Here is a 19,597-nt window from a genome sequence, read left to right as displayed (position 1 = left end):
TCTCTCTCTCTCTCTCTCTCTCTGTCTCTCTCTCTCTGTGTCTGTCTCTGTCTCTCTGTCTCTGTCTCTGTCTCCGTCTCTCTCTGTCTCTGTCTCTGTCTCTGTCTCTCTCTCTCTCTCTCTCTCTCTGGTGCTGTGTGCATGTGATCTGACTATTGCTTGCCACTTTACCCCATCCAAATTGGTGCAGTTCAGGCAAAGCACTGTGGCTAAGGTACTGACAGTGCAGGGAGATGTTCTCTTGACCCATGTGGTAAACAGTGCAAGGAGAGCATCTAGGCTGCAGTTTTCTCTTGTGAGTAAAAATGTGCCCGTTTGCAGATGCATTCAGGGCGTATGGTGTATATGGGTAAATATGCACGCATACTTCTGTATGTATGTTTGGGTGAACGCGTCTCCAAGGAGTCCTTCGTCAGCAGCGCCATGTGACAATGGCCTGGAACTGCTGGTGTGCGTAGAGCTATATTTAGCCCCGATGGGATGGTGTCTCACAGGGAGGACAGGGCTAGAGCTGGAAGGATAAAGGGGGAAGAATCCAGGAATAAGGTTATCGAGCTCTTGACTGATGTCGGGCACAGTCAGACTCAGATGGTGAATAATTACTCTTTCCTCATGAGCACAGTAGCTGGAGCGTGGCATGTGATGACTGTGCCTTAATTGGACATAGTTGTGACCAGGGTGGTCAGCCTATGCAAAGAGGATTAGACAAGGGGATTTAAAAAGAGAAGATAGTGTGTAGCTGATTTGACGATTTGGGAGGAAACAGCTGGTCACATGAGGTCCAAAACGCACGGAGAAATGATTTCTTAAAAGGAATAAAAAATGTTTGGGTGTTGAGGATGCAGAGAAGAAAAATGATAGCCAGTTAAACAGTGTTATTCATTAACGACAGTTTTATTTGGGGCAGGGAGCAATATTTGACTCAGTGAGGACCCAGGGCAGTTTTGACAGAAGTCAGGGCTCACCAACAGCACTGGCTGCTTTTCCCTTTCAAGCAGATTTGCTGGGCAAGTGTGATAACATCAGCCTCTGGTGAGCAAGTGGCTTTTCTGTGCCGGTCAAGCCTTTGTTTTCCTGGAGGTGCCAACCCTTCTGGCTGCTAAGGATTCTGGCCTTGGACTTATTTTTCAGCTTTTGCTCCCTATCATGTGCTGTACACAGTGTCTGTGCTACCACTCTTCGAAGCTGGCCTTGTGGAAAGATCCTCATCAGGATGCATCTGCAATGCCCGTTTCCAAACCTTAGCATATTCTGAAGTTTATATAGCTTAATATCATGTTGTTCATTGTTCAGCACAGTATTCCTTTCACTGTCATTAACATCTCATTCATTTAACATTAACATCACGGTTTAATAGAGTACTGTAGGCCAAATGAACCAGTTAAATACCACTCCACCAAAGGGAAGAAAATGGGTAAGAAAACAGAGAGAAAGATGTGGGCCAAGTGGACCTGTGTAGGCCAGGTAGGGTCCCTGGTATTGTATAGAAGAAAACCATGGGAGCATCCTGCTCCAGAGGTTACCTAGAAGAACTGAACTTGGAAAATTTAGATGAGCTCCAAGGAGAATACTTGGGAAAGAGATAGGGAAAGGTAGGTGCACAGCCTTGCCTGGAAAAAGAATCAGGAATCCCAAGCAAAGCTTGAAGAGAAGCTTAATTCTGATGGCAGAATTGATTAGAAAACAAATGAGAAAGCTTTACAGAGATCTTGTGAAGTCTTTCCTCTGGCTGGTTGTCCTGCTGAGGATTTGGGGGAGGGGAGGTAAGTAATTGAATTTAAGTATTATCTGTCTCTACTCCTCTCATTTTTCCAGAACTGTATAACTATGTACAGCCGTCCATGCTTTTATTGGTTCATCAGTTAAACCTACAAAAATTGGATCTGTATGGGCATTGCTTATTCTAAGATGATGACCCTTGTGGCTTAGCGGCCCTCTGCCCTGGGAATGAGTCTAGGCAGACGGGAACCCTGACAAGACCCCTGCCTTCTTTATGTAGCTGTGATATCTGTGACGTGGACGCAGGAAGTTAAAGGAGATGGTCTATGGGGCCTTTGTATGTCTGTTGCGGCTGCTTTATTCTGTCACCGTCTCCTTCCTCTGTCCATGTTCAAGTGGGCCAAGTTAGGATGAAGGCAGCCTGTCACATGGGCAGGTGTCTTCTGAGCACATGGGAATGAAAAGGGTGAGGAGCATTCTGTCTCTGGGGAACTTAGATAGCAATTTAGCATTTTCTTGAATTGTCTTTTCCTTTTCTTCATTGTGAGAATATTTTAAACAATGACTAATTATCAATAAAGTGGGGTCAGAAAAACATTCCAGCTTATGAACTCACCATTCTTTCCAACCAGATGCTAATGTCTCTTTCACCAGTCCATTTTCATAGTCTTATATATTTATTATTTCCTCTTAAGGTGAATATATACCTAGAAATGATCCAGTTGATTGAAATTATGTTAGAGAACCCTGGTGTGAAAATTGGACAAAACATTTAGTCATGTAAAAAGGAAAACATTTTGGGACCACTTTGGGCCCTTTTCAACTTGTCTAAAAGACTAAAATTGAAGGGAGAGAAAGCATAGTTTTTCAGCCCCCAAAATTAAATTGTCCCATTCACCATGTTGCATAATAAAATACAAAGAAAAATAATCTTGGCTTTTTACAAATACTCTACTGAGTATTGAACCATTTCCCTATTGAAGTGAGTTAGACACAGGAAAAGAAAATAGTTTAATAATAAAAGTTGATACTTTATGATTTAACTTCAGATCTATCATATATCTTTCATAATCTGCAGTTCATCTGTTCTGTCTAATAGGATGGCTTCTAGCCATGTGGAGATGTTTAAGTTGAACAGAATGGCTGGTTTCCCGGTTGCCTTTTCTCCTCTGTTTAGTGTGAGGTCACAGTCCCTGCAGCCTGTGGTGACCATCAAACAATGAAGAAGAGGCTGTATATATTCTCTTAGGGCTCCAGCCCGTGTAGCAACACTTGATTAGGTAATGGTGATTTTGGAGATCGGTTTTATTCTCAGTGAAATAACTTCATCATAGATGGGCATCAGGAAATAGAGTGGATGGGCACTGCCCACTAATTTATGTCTTATTTGTTCCCCAAGCTCAGTCCTATGCTGAGCTCCTTACATTCCCTTGTTTTTGTAAACCAGCTCTAAGTGCTGGAAAACACTAGCTCTGTCAAAGACAGGGACCCGGGCGCCACCTACTGCTCAGCTGGAGAATTGCAAGGACGCTGTAGAGGCTTTTAAGGCTTGAAGGAAGTCAGCACTTCCTGACTTCCTGTGCTACACACACTGTAGCAAGGTTTTCAATGACACTCCAGGCCTATTCAGAGTTTCCATGTACCAAAATGTCATTTTGTGCTTTAATAAATTGCTAACACCACCCCATGACAAAAGATCATAAATCTAACTTTTGTTTCTCTTCCAACTGAAAATGTTAACTAGTTGAGTCAGAATCCTTTGCCAATTAGGGATTAGTAAATAATAATAATAATAATAATAATAATAATAATAATAATAATGAAAAAGAAAAATTCTAAGTAACTTAAAGGCTGATAAAGCAAAATGTAAATTGGTGTGTGTGTGTGTGTGTGTGTGTGTGTGTGTGTGTGTGTTGTGTGTCAGCAGGGTGGAAATGGTAGTTGCAGAGCATGTAACAAATCAGGAAATATCCCCATTCTTTTGCAGAAGAAAACAGGTCCAGTTTCCAGCACCCCTAGTGGCTCATAGATGCCTGTAACTCCAGTTCCAGGGAACCTAACGCCCTCTTCTGGCCTCCTCGGGTACCACCCCACACACATTAATAAAAAAAATTAAATAAGTAATCTTTCTCCTTTAGCTAAGAACCCTGTAGAGCATTTGGATTCAGTTCTAAAAGCTGCACATTGTAGAGGTGTTTCCATGCATTCCGCTTTCTACTTTCAGCTGCTTGCCTTCTTAACAAAATACCTGTTTTCTAAAGAGGGTTGGTTACTGGAGCTGTAGCTGGCCAGCACTTTCCACAGATGTTCTCTGAGGTCTCTGCTAAAAAGGCTTCTCAGTCTATGGAAAGAAAGGAGAAGATAACCACCTCAACATTTCTAAGCTTACACATACACTGCACTTCAGGCAGCTCAGAAGCTTAACTTGGACCTTTCACCTGGGCTCCAATCCACTGTCACCTGGATCTTTCCTTAGTCTGCATTCCCAAGTCTGCTGTCACCGAAAGGAAGCTGTCAGACTGTAACATTAGCTAGAAGGATTCAGGAACTTGTACCCAGCGTCTGCAGTGTCAACTGAGAAAACAAAGACTTGATGAATATGCAAGGTGCAAAGTTCCTTTGGAATCTAGACAGGAATTGAGAAAGGTCGAGTTCCAGGTATCAAATGAACTCTCTTCCCACTCAACAAGTACGCTTTCAAGGTTTAGCTGGGAGAAGGAGATCTTTGCCTACTTATTTAAATTGGGACACTTGTCTAGCTTTTAGGCTGCTGCTAAAACACTGTAATCAGTGTAGAGCCGTTGGGTTGTAAACACCTCGTCCTGTAATGACACAGAGCAGAAAAGTTCCTGTCTTCTCTTGAGAGTGAAGGAGACACTGATGTGCTGTTCTAGGAAAGATTGCAAAGCATCTGCCACAGGAGTAAGGGATGGCTTTTGATGTTGCCCTACACTCATCTGCACCGCTGCCTCTTTTCCAGTTTGAGTTACCACCTGAAACCACCTCATGCTCCCATGCACCTGCTTTGTCATAAATAACACTGTGCAAAAGCAGTTGCTAATTCAAACCCAGTCTGCAGCTCAGGGAAAGGCATCTTTTCATCTGGAGCTTTGGTTGGTCTGAAGCCGTTAGGCATGCCTTTCAAGCCATTCATCCTGTACATCACCCTCAGCCTGCGCGCTTGCTTACGGATCAATGTCAGGCCAAACTTCCTCGGGGTCCTTGGAAGCACATGATCTATTTTTTGTGCCCAAATTAACAGCCCCTGTAAGATGTCTGACAGCTGAGTTCAGCTTACCAAGTCAATTTTAAGAAGGAATATTCGTCTTCTCTGCCTGGGTTGGGCATGTCTTGTTCCTCCTAGAAACTTTCCCAGCATAATGTGTAATCTGTGGGCCAATTTCAGTGGCCAGAAAGGTATTTTTTTTCCTTTAGCCTAGTTTATTGTTTTATAAAATAAAAATATGTTTTCTGTTGTCTTCCTGTGCTGTCTACCCAGAGTGATGCCTCTTATGAGCAGGGAGCCTATTTCAGAGTCTCTGCCTCAAAGACAAATCATTCTTGTATTGTCTTTACCTCAGTTGAATTGGTACCCTCCACCCCTACACACACACATACACTCACATACACATACACTTGATTTATAAGAAGCTGGTCCTTGTAGTGGTGAGTTTTTGCTATACCACTTTGGCTCAGGAGCTATCTTTGAATCCTTGAATGAAAGACACACACACACACACACACACACACACATTACCCTATTTTAAAAATGCCTTGGCTACCTCAAAGACTGGGCACTCTTAAACCTTCCCTTGTTACCCAGGCCCAATCGGGAAAGTGGCCAGTGGCCATCTACCCAAAATCTCACATGGCTCATTGGCACTCTCTCCTGCAGTTCTCCTCTTCTGGAAGTTTTCCCCATTCCTCTCTGCATCCCAGCCAGTGCAACTTTAAGGGTCCTGGCCAGTACCCAGCCATTGGCCATTGGCATCTTTGTTGATTGATCAAAAACCAATTGGGGACAAGGACCTTTAGCATTTGGGCATGCAGATTCCTAATTGAATCAAAGCATTAGAACCAATCCCCAACAGGTCCTAAATGTGTTCCAGGAAGGTTCTCTGCTGATCCATCTTACCCTCTTGATTTGGAGTAGACACAAGACATGTAGGGTCTGTACAGGACAGCTCCCTTTACTGGACAGGAGCTCCATGAATATATATGCAGACACACCAGTGTGTTCATGTGAGGACAGTCATGGGGAGGAAAGAGGTCTGTACATTAGCTGACTAGAATGTGTGTTGAGTTCCAAACAACCAACTTAGAAATGAAACTCTCTAGAGCAAGAGTTGTTTTCCAGCCTGCAATATATGTTAAATGGTGATTTGAATAGTCAACCGGTTTCTGAATGTCACATACAAGTTTCTTTTTCAAGGGGATGAACTCTTGCTGTTTGATTTAGCTATAAATCAAGCCAGGACTTACCTGAGTCCTGTTGTTTTCCTCAAATTTTAGAAAAAGACACCGGCCCCCATTTATAAATATATCAGACAAGGCAGACTTTGCATGAAAGAAAAAGGGTGGGTGGTGGAGGGCAGGCTTTCCATTAGAAAGTATGGGAAGGAGTAAGTTATAAGCTTATGGACCACAGAGCCAGAACCTATTAGTCATGAAAACTGTAAGAGGTAGGCATCAGAACTGTAATGAGGTAGAAAGATGAATGAATGGAGCCAGAGGTGAGAGCAGCATGGCCTTGCCTGGATCTGCTTGGAGGAGTCCATGGCACATCGTCCCTGGAGATAGTGGCATCCAGAAGTCTCCGATCCTCATATCTGATACTTTCATATGGAGTTTATTTTCTTAGCAAGAAACAATCTCATTCCATCATCTGGTCCTCAGTCTTCAGTTCCAGAACTGAAATAAATACAACTAAAGGCCCAGATGTGGAAGTCTGGGTGTTGTGGAACAGACACCAGCTATTGATGTAGATCACAGTACTGACAATGCTTGAGGAGCCAAACTGCACGGCTTATCTTCTTAGGCATATAAACTCAACTTTCCAAGCAGTACATTCCGTACCGCTCAGCTGGTTTTGTGTTTATGTGCCACAGTTAGTCTTTCAGAAAGAGCCTGGCTTGGCTGCTAGCTAGCGGTTGTTGAGGGTGCCTGGTGGACATGAAGTCCCGTGATCTTTCTGTTGTCATTTGGCTCATTACACTTGTTTCCCTTTTGATAGCAATCTGTAAAATAAATACAAGAAAATCCCTCTGCATTTCATTGAGCCCTGGGTGCCACTCACCATATAATTCTGTGTTAGTTCATATGCTGTTTGAATAACTGTCAACCAAATCAGTTTATTCTGCTTTGACACGTCCCAGTGGAGTGGTCATCAACAATCAACTTTCTAACTATTTCTACCAGTTTTGTTTTTTTATGGAACTTTTGGAAATTCTCTCTCTGCACTGGCTTCTGGGTAGGATCAGGGTCGCTTGAGTTCACCCTTCCTGAGCCCTCGGTCACATTCACAGAAACAGGAGTTTGGGTCGGGCTGTGAGGGCTCATTCTATGACCATCTTACCTTGGCCCTCATCACTTGGCCTCCAGATCTTCCAGATTCACCCTTGACCCTCCGGGTGACTACTTTTAACTGACTGCAGTTTGAAAGGAAATCTAGTTTCTACCTCTTGAAACAGACGGTTTCTGTGACCCCTTTTAAGTAGTTATCATTTTTTTATTTTCTGGAGTTCTCAAGGCCTGGTTAGCCATCTCCCAGTGACACTTGAATAGATGCATTTCAATAACAAGTGAAAGAATATCAAAGAAACTTCATGGTTCCCGTCTTCAGGGGTCTTATTCTTTACTCTGTGTGAAGGATGCTGTGTGGCTGCCACCACTGGAAGGTGTTCTAGGATACCAAACTGTTGGGTTTTGACCAGGAACAAGGTCACATCATGAAGCTTTTTTCTCTCTATTTTCCTGTCTTTCTTTTTGAGGCAAGAGCTGTCTACATAGTTCTGGATGTCCTGGAATGCACTCTGTAGACCAGACTGGCCTTGAACTCACAGAGACCTGCCTGCTTCTGCCTTCAGAGTGCTCAGGTTAAAGACATGCACCACCACACCCAGCACATCTGTATCTCTATATCATTCTTGATTGGTGTTTTTCCTAGATGTTGTTTTTGTTTGCCACATTGGCTTTATAGATTTTTTTCCCAACACCCCATCCCTTCGGCATCACCTACTCAACCCCATGTTCCCCACCATGTTATGAGACTCCTAGCTTATTCCCCACATCCCTAGGTGGGACAGATGCTGTGGGAGGACTGAGATCCATCCCCCTATTGAGATGTAGATACCTTTCGGCATCTTGAAAAGGATTAGCCCAGGCTCTGTCCTCTTGCACCCTCCACGCATTGCTCCCAGTCAGTCCTGAGCCCCAGGCCTGTCATGGCCACAGCATTTGGCTTTCCTTCAGCTCTGAATCCCCTGGTTCCACAAGTTCTGAATGCGTCCATTGTCCAAACACACAGCCAGGAACCTGAAACCTCTTGAAGGCCCTGCCCTTGGTCCCCCGAAATCCAAGTAATAACTTAATGGCTTCTGGCCTGCATTGAGCAGCGCCTGACAGGGGCTTTGTGACTCACAAAACACTCCGACGGGTAAGAGCAACTCATCTAGGCTGGGCTGTACAGCTTGTTCTTAAACATACGTGCCTCCTCAAGTCAGAGGCTTTGCACACGCTGCACACACACAGCACCCCAAACTCCAGGTTTGATGAAAGGAGCAAGGGTTAAATAATTATCTGACGTTCTAATAAAGATGGGGAGCCAGCCTCAAGTCTCTCGATATGTGCAAACATAAATACACACTCAAGACACACACAGACAAAGATGCAAACGATACACTTTAGTTCCAGGTCTCTTGCAGATTACAGCCTTACCAGCTTTGATACTCGTCCACGTGTCCAGCTCCCCCCATCCCTGGAGTTTCCTTAAGTTTTATCTAACTCATGCCAGTGAAGTCTTGACTTGAAAACCCTTGACCTGGTGTCATACCGCAGCTGGAATCTGGTTCCTCTAGGGCAGTTCACAAGTGATTGTAAAGGCATGAGGGGAAAATGGCCCCATGTGGATCATGACTGGATCTGGGCATTTCATAATATTTGTTTTGAACATACATGTGCACATGGAACACAGAGCAGTCTGGCTCCTCATGCTTCTGACGGTGTGTCATAGCTCTTTCCTTACCATGCCTGTCTTCCATTATGAGAATTACGGATGGACTCTTACCTCTGTATACTGCAAGCCACTGATCCCTGTGTCCTCCTGTTTTTTATTCTTTTCAGGAAAGTATGCCTCAGACGCCTCCCTTCTCAGCAATGTTTGACAGCAGTGGCTACAACCGAAACCTCTACCAGTCCGCAGAGGACAGCTGTGGAGGCTTGTACTACCATGACAACAACCTCCTTTCTGGGTCTCTGGAAGCACTTATCCAGCACTTAGTACCCAATGTGGATTACTATCCTGATGTAGGTATTACTGTTCCTAGAAAACCCATCAACTGCATGGATTAGATTACGCTGTGCAGGGACCCAGCCTTGCTGTGCAATGACCTAGGTTACTAGGAATTTCTTTGAAGAAGAAAATATATAGTAATGATTGAAAGCTCTAAGACCACATTGAGCCTGGGGCTGGATGAGATTGTGGAAAGTCTCCCTATCTGTTGTTTCTTTTTGGTCATCCATCTCATTTTAGGCAGCCTAAATGGAGCGATGCTTGTAGGCTTACACTCTGCCTGCGTCTTGCTCCATAAATAAAAATGCTATCAGAGAGAGGATTGGATGCTCCTATAACTAATATGACATTAATGTAACTAGGAAAAGTCTCTAGAAAAAGTCCAAAGTTACACCCAGATGTGATGATTTCTAGATTGGCCATCAGGTGCTGTTAGCTTGGCTTGGCTCGGCTCTCCCTTGATAGCCTGTAAGGCACTTCCTAAGCTAGAAACCCACTGCTTAGTATCTCAGTCTTTGTTCCAGGAGACAGAAGGGGAGGCAAAGGTCAAAGGTCAACACCACATATTTACTCCTTGGTTTCCTGTCTGGGACAAGCGAGTTCCCCTTCCCTCCTGTGTCTGAATTTAGAAGGGACACAGAGGTTGAGTTTACTAGGCAGCTGTTATTGATAGTGAGTTCACGGAAATACCTAGAGACCACATTTATTAGTTTTCATAAATACAGTGAGAACCTGGTTGCGCAAAGGAGAGTGTGCGCCTGCCAATGGTAATTCACCATAATGTTCCTTACTGAGCTATCTCTGTGTGATTCATTACATAGCGTTTTCAAATATGCTCCCACCCAGGGAACCTTGTTATCAAAAGTAAAAGGAATCCCTTGTTCAGTACTTGTAAGTGTTTATGAAGCACTAAAGGTGCTGGAGGAGGGGGTGGGGGAAACAATCAATCCGTGGAATTCCTCTTTTCACCCGGGGCCTGAAACCCTAGAACAAACAAGCAAAGCTTCACCACTGACTTCCCGGGCAACAGCGTGGTTAGAGAAATTTAGGTAGTATTGTACCGCTTTTATCCAGCTGCTTAGTCTGGAGAGAGCCACTAGGCCGGTTGCAAGTCAGTCTTTGAATATTGTGATGCAAATGCTGGGTGTTGGACCCTGAATTCACCTGAGACTTCCTGACTGAGTGGGGGTAGGGTGGTAGTTTGGTTTGATTTGGTTTTTATTGGTTACACATAGCCTTAGTCGATGTGGGCAACACATTCAAGGCAGTCTTGCCTCTCTGGGCTGAATTTCATTCTTCTTAATTACACCAGAAAATGAATATGTCCTGGCTCCGGATGACAGATAAGGAAATGTCCTCTGGATTATCCCAGGCGTTGAATTTATCCCGTTACTTTTAGTGTGTGTTAAAGGAAAGGATGGCGGAGGGAAAGTGATCCCAAGCTGTTTTACTGGCAGGCGATTACCCCAACCTGCAGCCTCCTAACTTCGATGTCGAAGAAGATTGTAATATGCGGGGATGGAATGCGTTCAGAGACTGTAACGGGGCGGCTCTTTTTTTTCTCTTGCTGCAGAGGACGTACATATTCACCTTCCTGCTTAGCTCCCGGTTATTCATGCATCCCTATGAGCTCATGGCTAAGGTTTGCCACTTGTGTGTTGAGCACCAGCGGCTGAGTGAAGGGGATGGCGATAAGGTAAGGAGACATTTGAATGGTTGCTTTCATTAGGTCGGCTAGCTCTGCCTTAGGTTTTGTGATCTCCATAGGTAACCCTCGCTCAGCCCCAGGCTGATACGCCTAAATGGCACCACGATTGTGCCTATGGAATTGGGAATGGTGTGAAGATCGTGGCATTGGGCTTAGGAAGTGGTTCAGTGATAGACTACTTACCTCCTGCGCATAGGACTGTGGGTTAGAATCTCAGGATTGCAAAATAAAAATAAAATAAAACAAACCAAAGGACAGTATAAAGTCACAGAGGACCCTCAGTCCCACCTTAGTTGACTGCACTTGGTGTTGACACGGAGGTGGTAGCTGCTGCCTCTTCCACCCCAGAGACTCGGCAGCGCTAGGACATCAGCCAGTGACACCAGCTACTTGGTTGTTTATTCAACGCAGACCATGCTGACGGACATCTCTGATGCAGATTTCCTTTTCTCCCTAGAACCAGATGAGGAAAATTGCACCTAAAATCCTTCAACTCTTGACAGAATGGACAGAAACGTTTCCTTATGACTTCCGGGATGAGAGAATGATGAGAAACCTCAAGGATCTTGCACACAGGATGGCCAGCGGCGAGGAGGTTGGTCACTGAAGTTTAGGAAAGCCATTGGCACTTCCACAGGAAGCCTGGGTGGGACTGGGGCTGGATTGCCGTGGAACTCAGCAATGCCTTTTGGTTTTGACTTTGGACCGCCCTGTCTGTAGCCGGCATTGGCCTTTTGGCGGGTCAGGTGGGGAATAGTTATTCCAATCCACTTCAAATGAGTGTGATCTGCAGTTTAATGCGGTTATTCCGGGGTGGTGTTTTTGTTAATTCATAGTGCCAGGTGTGTTTGAATTTTATTGCACTTCGGTCTGTCTTCTACAAAGGCTTAACCCAGCTCACATATTAATCTCTGTGTCTGCCCACACTCAGGGTAGATACAGCTAAATAGCATATTAATAACTTGTAATTAGAAATAGACAGGCCAGGCCATGGAGGGGAAAGCACATATGCCAGTGTTTAGTGTGAGTGTATCTGGCAGGGACGGCTGTGGCTTATAAGTTCCGGATAAAAGGGAAATACAGCTGTTTCCAGATAGTCAGGGGAGGGAAAAAAACATATTAGTTATTCTGGGCATTAAGTGAAAAACTTAGAAATTTGGGGCCGGTGGAACATTTGCCAGGCAGACATCAGGCAGTGTGATGGCATACAAGAAAAACAACCCAAAGCAAAGCATTCCGTGGGAGGATTGTGTGTAGGAGGCTCAACATGCCTTTTACAGTGTTTGCCGTGAACTCTCCTTGATAAAAGAGAGAGGGCGCACTGTTGTATAATTAGCAAAGGTAATTCCTGGGACTGGGGGTGGACTGCAGGAAACAATCCAAGTATTCTGGTGCCGGAAGTTGCTTCAAGGGTAGGGCCCAGAATAAGTGGAGATTCAAAGTCTCTTAGGTCATACTCCATAAATATCACTTCCCTCAACTGAGCCTTTGCTAGGCAGGTGCTAACCAGCTTCAATAGACTGCAGGTTATTTGAAGCAGGCCTGGAGGGCTAACTTTGTGTGTTGAAGCTTGTTGGGCAAGGATAGCTGTGTAGTTCCCGGGTGGCAGATAAGTTTCTGGGAACAAGTTTAGCATGGATGTAACGCTGTCAACTAGAAAGAAATAGACTAGGCACCTGGCAGTGAGTGATGTCCCAGTGGTGGGAAGATTCACTGGGCCTCCATGAGAGCTCCCTGGAGAAGTGCTCCTCTCAGCTCTGTGCTGCAGAGATGACAGCTCAAGACACCTGTCCTGGCCTGTGTCACTATGTCTTACTGCCATTCTCCTAACCTAAGAACCATGACAGGAGGCAAAGCCAGCTCTTCCGAGCGAGCACTTAGCTCTCTTGCATGATATTCAACGCAGAAGTTAATGTTTTCCTGCTTCCTTATGATGTCCCTTGGAGCACTTTCTGGTCCGTTTGCCTGTCTGAGAATGAGCTGATGCAGATGGGCGCCCACAGAGGGGAATGTCCAACAGTGCAGTTCGCTGTAAGCATTCTGTTAGGGATGGCAGCTGCTGGCTGCATGGCAGGGCCAGTGTTGGCTCAGTGGCTTTGGTTTATAGCAAACTGGTCAAAGGATGAGCACTATCCCAGGGCTGTATCTTCTCTGAGGCTAAGATCTGAGTTACAGTCAATTTTTCAGTTCAGTTCAACTATAAGGAGCTATTGATGCTGCTAGGCGATCTCTGTTGCTTTTTAGAGACAGGAACTAAAAATTGCTTCTAAACTTGTTTCTTCCCAAAAAAGGAACAACTGGTTGTTGCTTTTGTTGTTGTTGTTGTTGTTGTTATTATTATTATTAAAGATTTTATGTATGTGAGTACACTGTTGCTCTTTTCGGACACACCAGAAGACGACATCAGATCTCATTACAGATGGTCGTGAGCCAGCATGTGGTTGCTGGGGATTGAACTCAGGACCTCTGGAAGAGCAGTCTGTGCTCTTAACTGCTGAGCTATCCTTCCAGCCTATATTATTATTATTATTAGTAGTAGTATTTTTTTTTAAAGATAAAATGCAGTGATTTGAAAATGCTAAATTGATGGCTTTTTGTCTTTCTTATGGAAATAAAAAAACATGGTGGTCCTTTTATTTGTTTACTGAGATCTGGCCTTTATCAACAAGCACAAGGCTTCAAGGGACTGGGGGAGTGGAGGAAAGGGACAGACATCCTTTGACCTCAACTTCTCATTGACACGCTTTTGTTAACAGTATGAAGAGGTCAGCTGGCTTTGACAGTGGTGTGGCACAGACATTATTACTAGGTAAACAAGATTTACCAGGGAGTACACTGAGCTCAGGCTGTGTCTGCCTTCACTAGCCAGGACTTCTGGGAAGCCGCCATTGCTAGGCTGCTTTTATCTAGAATTTAGGACTTGGCTCCACACATAACAGTTGCTTGATTTGGGTATGTTCTGGCTGGTCCCCTAAATTCCTAGCTCCCTTCTCATTCCATAAATCACAACACTAACTGCCTTGTGCTAATGCATTAAAGGCTCCCTGCTGTGCTTATACTCTTGGCGGGCTTCCTGCTCTCATGTACCTAAATTTCTCTTCTCAGAGAGACCTTCCACAACTCCAGTCACCCACCCTCTCATTCTTGACTTTTATGCCATTAATTTCCTGGCACTCTGGGACTTGTAGTTCATTGGTTTTTGCTCCATTGGACTCTAGGTTATGCCCACTTTGTTCATGATGGCTTCTTTAACCCCTATCTAATGCTGGCCTTGTACTTGGTTCCCAATATATTTGAATGGATGGATGGATGGACAGATGATGGATGGATGGATGGGTGGGTGAATGGATGGATGGACAGATGGATGAATAGATGGTGGATGGATGGACAGGTGGACAGATGAATGAATGAACAAGCAAGTCAATTACGAGAATGGGGAAACATTCCTCCCAGTGGAAGAAGCCTGGGTTTGAATTGGGACCTGTTGCTTCTTGCCCCAGACTTCAGGGGATTTTTTTCTTTTTGGCAATCAGTGAGTCCAGGTGTGCCCTGTATATAATTTAGTCAGGTTCTTTAAAATCTGCTAGGACAGTTCCCCATAATTTGGCTTAATATGCTTCTCCCCTGGGGATTCGCCCCAGATGAAGTGGTTTATTAGGACTCGCCTGGAAGAAACACGAAATAAAACTAATGATTGAATTTCATGACAAACGACCAGTGTGGGCGGCATGCAATTTCCCTTCCTTAAGGGGCTGGCCTTTGTAATAAGGACTTCAGCCATTATTCGCCAGGTAATTACTGTCGCTGGCAACTCAAGTGATAAAGAAGAATAAGTACATATTTAGCAATTCATGAGTCAGTGAGGAAGCATGCTTAACTTCACAGAACCTGATTTCTTAAATGGAATCAGACGAAAGCAGGAAGCTTTGAAAAGGGTCGCAGTACTCCCTCCCTCCCTCCCTCCTTTTCTCCCCACACACTGATTCAGTACGCCCATTGTGTATTTTTTTGTGTTATAGCTGTTGCTCTTTGCTCACTGTGACTTGCAGTCCCCCCACCCTTCCCAAAGATAACATTTTTTTAGGTGGAGAACATAAATCTTTCACCTGTTGACTTTCAGGAGAGCTCTGCTTCCTACCCATTGCTGCCTGTCAGAATTAGTTGAGGTGATTTACAGTGTGCTGCCCAGACTCTGCCTCATCCCAGCTCAGTCAGAAACCTGCCGCATGCACACTGCAGGCTGTCCTGCTCAACCCACTGTTTTTGCTGCTGAGACCTTCAGGTGGTGACCAGTACAAAAGTGGCCATTTCCACCAAAAGTCTCTTGTGTTGGGAACCCTGAGACTGGTTCTCTTGTATCTCTGGCTGGTATCAAACTCACTCTGGGGAATTTCCAACCATCATTCTCCACTTCAGCTGTTATTAGGGAAAATGTTATGCAATGGGCATAAATTATTTAAGAGCTGCCATTTCCAGGTAGAGAAGAAAAACAGATGGAGAAGGCTGTGCTTGATCTTAACTCTGGCCTACTTGAGAATTAGCCATTTTCAGATTTGTAATTTCCTTAATGTAAACATCTACGGGTGTGTTTGTTTGTTTGAACATACTCTAAGCCAAATTAGAAAAAAAAATATCTTTTAAGCTTATAATTTTCAAATTTCAAATCTTGGCAGATGCTACTGGGTACCTTTTAAAAAGCCATTGAAGCATAAGCATGGGCTTGCCCGTGTCTGTAGACTCCCTGCGTCTGTCCTCCTGTGGAGCTGTCTGCCTAAGTGCCCAGGTGGCATTGAGTCAGTCTGCATGGCTTTGCCAACATGATCACCGTAATTTACCTTGAAGGATGGTTGCTGTTAGCAGTGGGAGGCCAGAAAAGAAAGACCAGAATAACTCCATGTCAAATAAGTATACCCAAAGGAAAGAAGGATGGAAGGAAGGAAGGGAGAAAGGAAGGGTAGGTGGGTTGACTGGGAAGTCATTATTTTGCTTTAACGAGTGTTTTAAAAGGCAAGCGGTCGACATTTACTTATAATACAGGAAATACATTAGTAACCAACGTCTCCTAAGATTCATGAGTATATAGCATGGTGCAGCCATAAACGAGGTGGCATCTGGTAGTAGCATTGCAGCGAGAGCTGCCCTGTGAGCATCAGTATTGACATGTGCATGGGAGGGAATGGACATGAGTCAAGAGAGGTCAGACGACAAGAGTGAATGCCCAGTTCTACACACAGTAGATGGGAAAGATCAGGAAGGTGAAGTGGACAGCGATGGTGAGTTTTTGTCACGTAGCTGCCGTGCACTTGGCAGAACAAGGATGGAAATTATAGGCATAGGGAAGCCACGTAGGTGACTGTGAAAACATGAGAAGATGATGATCCGCCATGAGATCCACATGGCTTAGTCTAACAGAAGTGAACAGGGAGCATGCTTAGTTGTGTGTGGCATTCATACGCTGGATCACCTCATAACTAACCTGAAGATTCTGAGGTGTTTTCAAGGCCCAGCCTGAATTGTATTTTTAAAAGCAACTCGAGAGAACAAGCCAATAAACCTAGGTTTTTAGCTGCTAGAGCTCAGAGCATTTGAAGACGGGGTGTGTGAGGCCTCACAGTGCTGGAGAAGAGTATGCAGAGCAGGAATGCCATTCTTCCCTCCCTTCCTAGCAGACGTACCGGAAGAACGTCCAGCAGATGATGCAGTGTCTGATCCGAAAACTCGCTGCCCTCAGCCAGTATGAGGAAGTCCTGGCCAAGCTCAGCTCCACAGCCACAGACCGGCTCACGGTTCTGAAGACCAAGCCCCAGTCCATACAGCGGGATATCATGACCGTCTGCAGCGACCCTTACACGTTGGCCCAGCAGCTGACTCACATTGAGCTGGTGAGGCACCATCGTCTCTGCCCTTGGCAGCCACAGATGGTTTGCTTTGGCAACCAGACTGTTTGCTGATAGTCATATCAAGAGAGGGGTCAGAGTAACTCAAAAGGGAAACCATCCACAAAACAGCCGGAGCAGGCTTTGTGCGGCCATTTGAATATGGATGTTTCCGAGATCCTGGGAATTTACTCATAAACGCATACTAAACAAGATGTAGAAGCAGAGTTTACTGACCCTCTATCTTCTGCCTCTAATTAGTTTCCTGTTATTTTCCTATTATTTCCTTCATTCTTCAGCTGTCTTATGAAACATTGACCTAAGGAGAGAACTGCCTTTCTTCACATCTTGAAGCTGATGAAAGTATTCAGGGTTAAAAGCTCATCTTATAATCTGCTTTAAGAAACTCAGGGTAGTGCCAAAATTAATAGAGGGAAGTGGGCGTGCATTTTCTTCTCATTTTCTTTAATATTGTCGGCTGTTGTTTTAGGAGAGACTCAATTACATTGGCCCAGAAGAATTTGTTCAGGCATTTGTGCAGAAGGACCCTTTGGACAATGATAAGGTAATCAGTACCAAGTTGTTTGTTTTTGTGTTTTTCATTAGCTGTTGTGATTCATTGTAGTTTTTCTTGGGCTGGGTCTGTGAGTGCCTGTACAATAGTCCTACCCCATCACTTCCTCCTTATTGGGGAATTTAATAAGCCCTTCCTGGCGAGCAGACATAGAGTTGGTGAGAGAAGACGATAAGAGCTTAATGGTTTTAGCAGATTAAGCCAGAAAGAAAATTAAAGAGAGTGTGGTCTGTCTGCACTTCAGCAGCAGGGCAGGAGAGGCAAGAGGCACAGCAAAGCTCTTGCTGGTCTGACTCCTTTCTGGACGTGAGTCTAGACACATAAAGAGCATGGTACTGGACATACACTATACATTTCATGAACACATGAGCATATTTCCCCCGTTCTAGAGTGACCTCTAGAAGCATTTTGAATTGTTAAGCTATCTGTAGCTGCTGCATCTACTGATGAAGTCTCTCTGGGAGACAAGCCAACAGCTGTTTCCCGCCTTTGACCAGCTTCTCTCAGTATGGGAAGTGAAGACTGTGTTTTTCAACAGGAAGCTAGTGGACTGTTTTGTTTGTGTCTTCTGAAAGGAAGGAAAGAGGATTAATGAACTTCTGCAAGCTTGGCCTTGAACTCCAAGATAAGATGAAATGATGCTTTTGAACAGTGTGGCATTCACCCTACTCAAGAGCATGATGGTGTAGATTTCCATTTATCTTCTGGTAAATGGTGCTCCAAAAATTCTGTATCCCCTCTCCCTGCTGTGTTGATAGCAACTGGAATGGGCAGCCCAAGGTTGTATGAGGATGAATACCTCCTCCAATTGCATTTCTGTTGCTGTGACAAAATACCCTGATAATAAATAGCTCGGGGAGAAAGAGCTTGCTTGACTCACAGTTCCAGATTCCAGGCCACTGTTAGAGGGAAAATCAAGGTTGGAACCCAAGCAGCCAGTCACGTCCCAGTCAAAAGCATAGAGAAACATGCCAGGATTTAAGAAGAATTTTATGCCCTGGTTTACTCCTAGGGTGAGAGGAGTGTACCATTTTTGCTTTCTTATGTAACTCTCTCCAAAACTGGCAAGTTGCTATTCAGCAACCCCTACCTAGAGGAAATGGTGCTGCCCTCAGGGGGTGGGGCTTCCTATACCCATTAACAATCAAGACAGTCTTCCACAGACTTGCTCTTCTCACACGATTCTAGCTTGTCAAGTGGACAGTTAAAAGTAACCAGCAAATCCTTTGGAATTGAGGGTCTGAGGGCACATGCTGCCCAGAGTAACATCATTTCAGAGTAACGTCATTTCTCGGGAGGAAAGGAAGGGCACTTTTGTGAGCACATCAGTGCGTATTCACAGACCTCATCTGTCCATGTTGCTTCCTCTGTAGAGTTGCTACAGCGAACGGAAGAAAACACGAAACTTAGAAGCTTATGTAGAATGGTTTAATCGTCTCAGCTACTTGGTTGCTACAGAAATCTGCATGGTGAGACAATGCATTTTTTTCCTCAAATCCAGTTTTCCTACTTTACTTTCTATCTGTTGGGCCTGTGTGTTGGGTTCCTGTCTGCTCATAGTCATTTTCCTTACAGCCTGTGAAGAAGAAACACCGAGCAAGGATGATTGAATATTTCATCGATGTGGCTCGAGAGTGTTTCAACATTGGAAACTTCAATTCTTTGATGGCAATCATCTGTGAGTAATTTGTGTGTGTGTGTGTGTGTGTGTGTGTGTGTGTGTATACTAGTTTTATGGAGCTTGCGAATTTTAGTCACTTAAAATCTGTCTTTCCTGAAAATTGTACTCTCTCTAATCTGGACTTATTCTGGAGCATTCAGAATGCTTTATGGACCCAGGTTAGTGCAAGTGCATATAATCTCTCCTTTGGAAGCTGGAGTTCATTGAATGTCTGTGGTTCATTTATGCTCAGTTAAATATCCACCTTTAAAAGCTGAGGACTGAAACACTTGTTTAAATAAAAGATTTCTAGAGGTACTTGGGCAGGTTGTATGCCAAGCATTATGGGAATGACCTGACCTGAGATGAAAACTTACCATTTTGTCAGCATTAGCCTGAGGATGACCTAAGAGACCGAACCTTTCCTCTTGCCCATGCTTCTGAGAACATCAGTTCACGAATGCAGTCATCCAGGTCTCTCCAGAGATCATGGGGGTTTTAATGACTGGCACTATGTTTCTTTCTACTTGTTTTATTAGCACATATAGAA

The 19,597-nt window shown here is 44.4% G+C and overlaps 1 protein-coding gene across 4 annotated transcripts in view; it reads left to right on the top strand.

The window, feature by feature from the left end:
- The window catches only part of Rasgef1b (RasGEF domain family member 1B), a 525,564-nt gene that overhangs the window by 493,537 nt on the left and 12,430 nt on the right, over positions 1 to 19,597 (top strand). For 3 of the 4 annotated variants that reach the window (XM_031336908.1, XM_031336911.1, XM_031336910.1), the window contains 7 exons: positions 9,061 to 9,243; positions 10,803 to 10,925; positions 11,395 to 11,532; positions 16,604 to 16,819; positions 17,304 to 17,378; positions 18,761 to 18,856; positions 18,963 to 19,065. In XM_031336908.1, the coding sequence (XP_031192768.1) occupies positions 9,061 to 9,243; positions 10,803 to 10,925; positions 11,395 to 11,532; positions 16,604 to 16,819; positions 17,304 to 17,378; positions 18,761 to 18,856; positions 18,963 to 19,065 (934 nt within the window). The remainder of the gene's footprint in view (positions 1 to 9,060; positions 9,244 to 10,802; positions 10,926 to 11,394; positions 11,533 to 16,603; positions 16,820 to 17,303; positions 17,379 to 18,760; positions 18,857 to 18,962; positions 19,066 to 19,597) is intronic. The other variant, XM_031336909.1, reaches the window with a different exon arrangement.

The sequence above is a fragment of the Mastomys coucha genome, unplaced genomic scaffold, assembly GCF_008632895.1.
Source record: "Mastomys coucha isolate ucsf_1 unplaced genomic scaffold, UCSF_Mcou_1 pScaffold22, whole genome shotgun sequence".
NCBI classification, from domain to species: domain Eukaryota; kingdom Metazoa; phylum Chordata; class Mammalia; order Rodentia; family Muridae; genus Mastomys; species Mastomys coucha.
The sequence above is the reverse complement of the archived record's forward strand: the minus strand, read 5'-3'. Positions and strand labels throughout refer to the sequence as shown.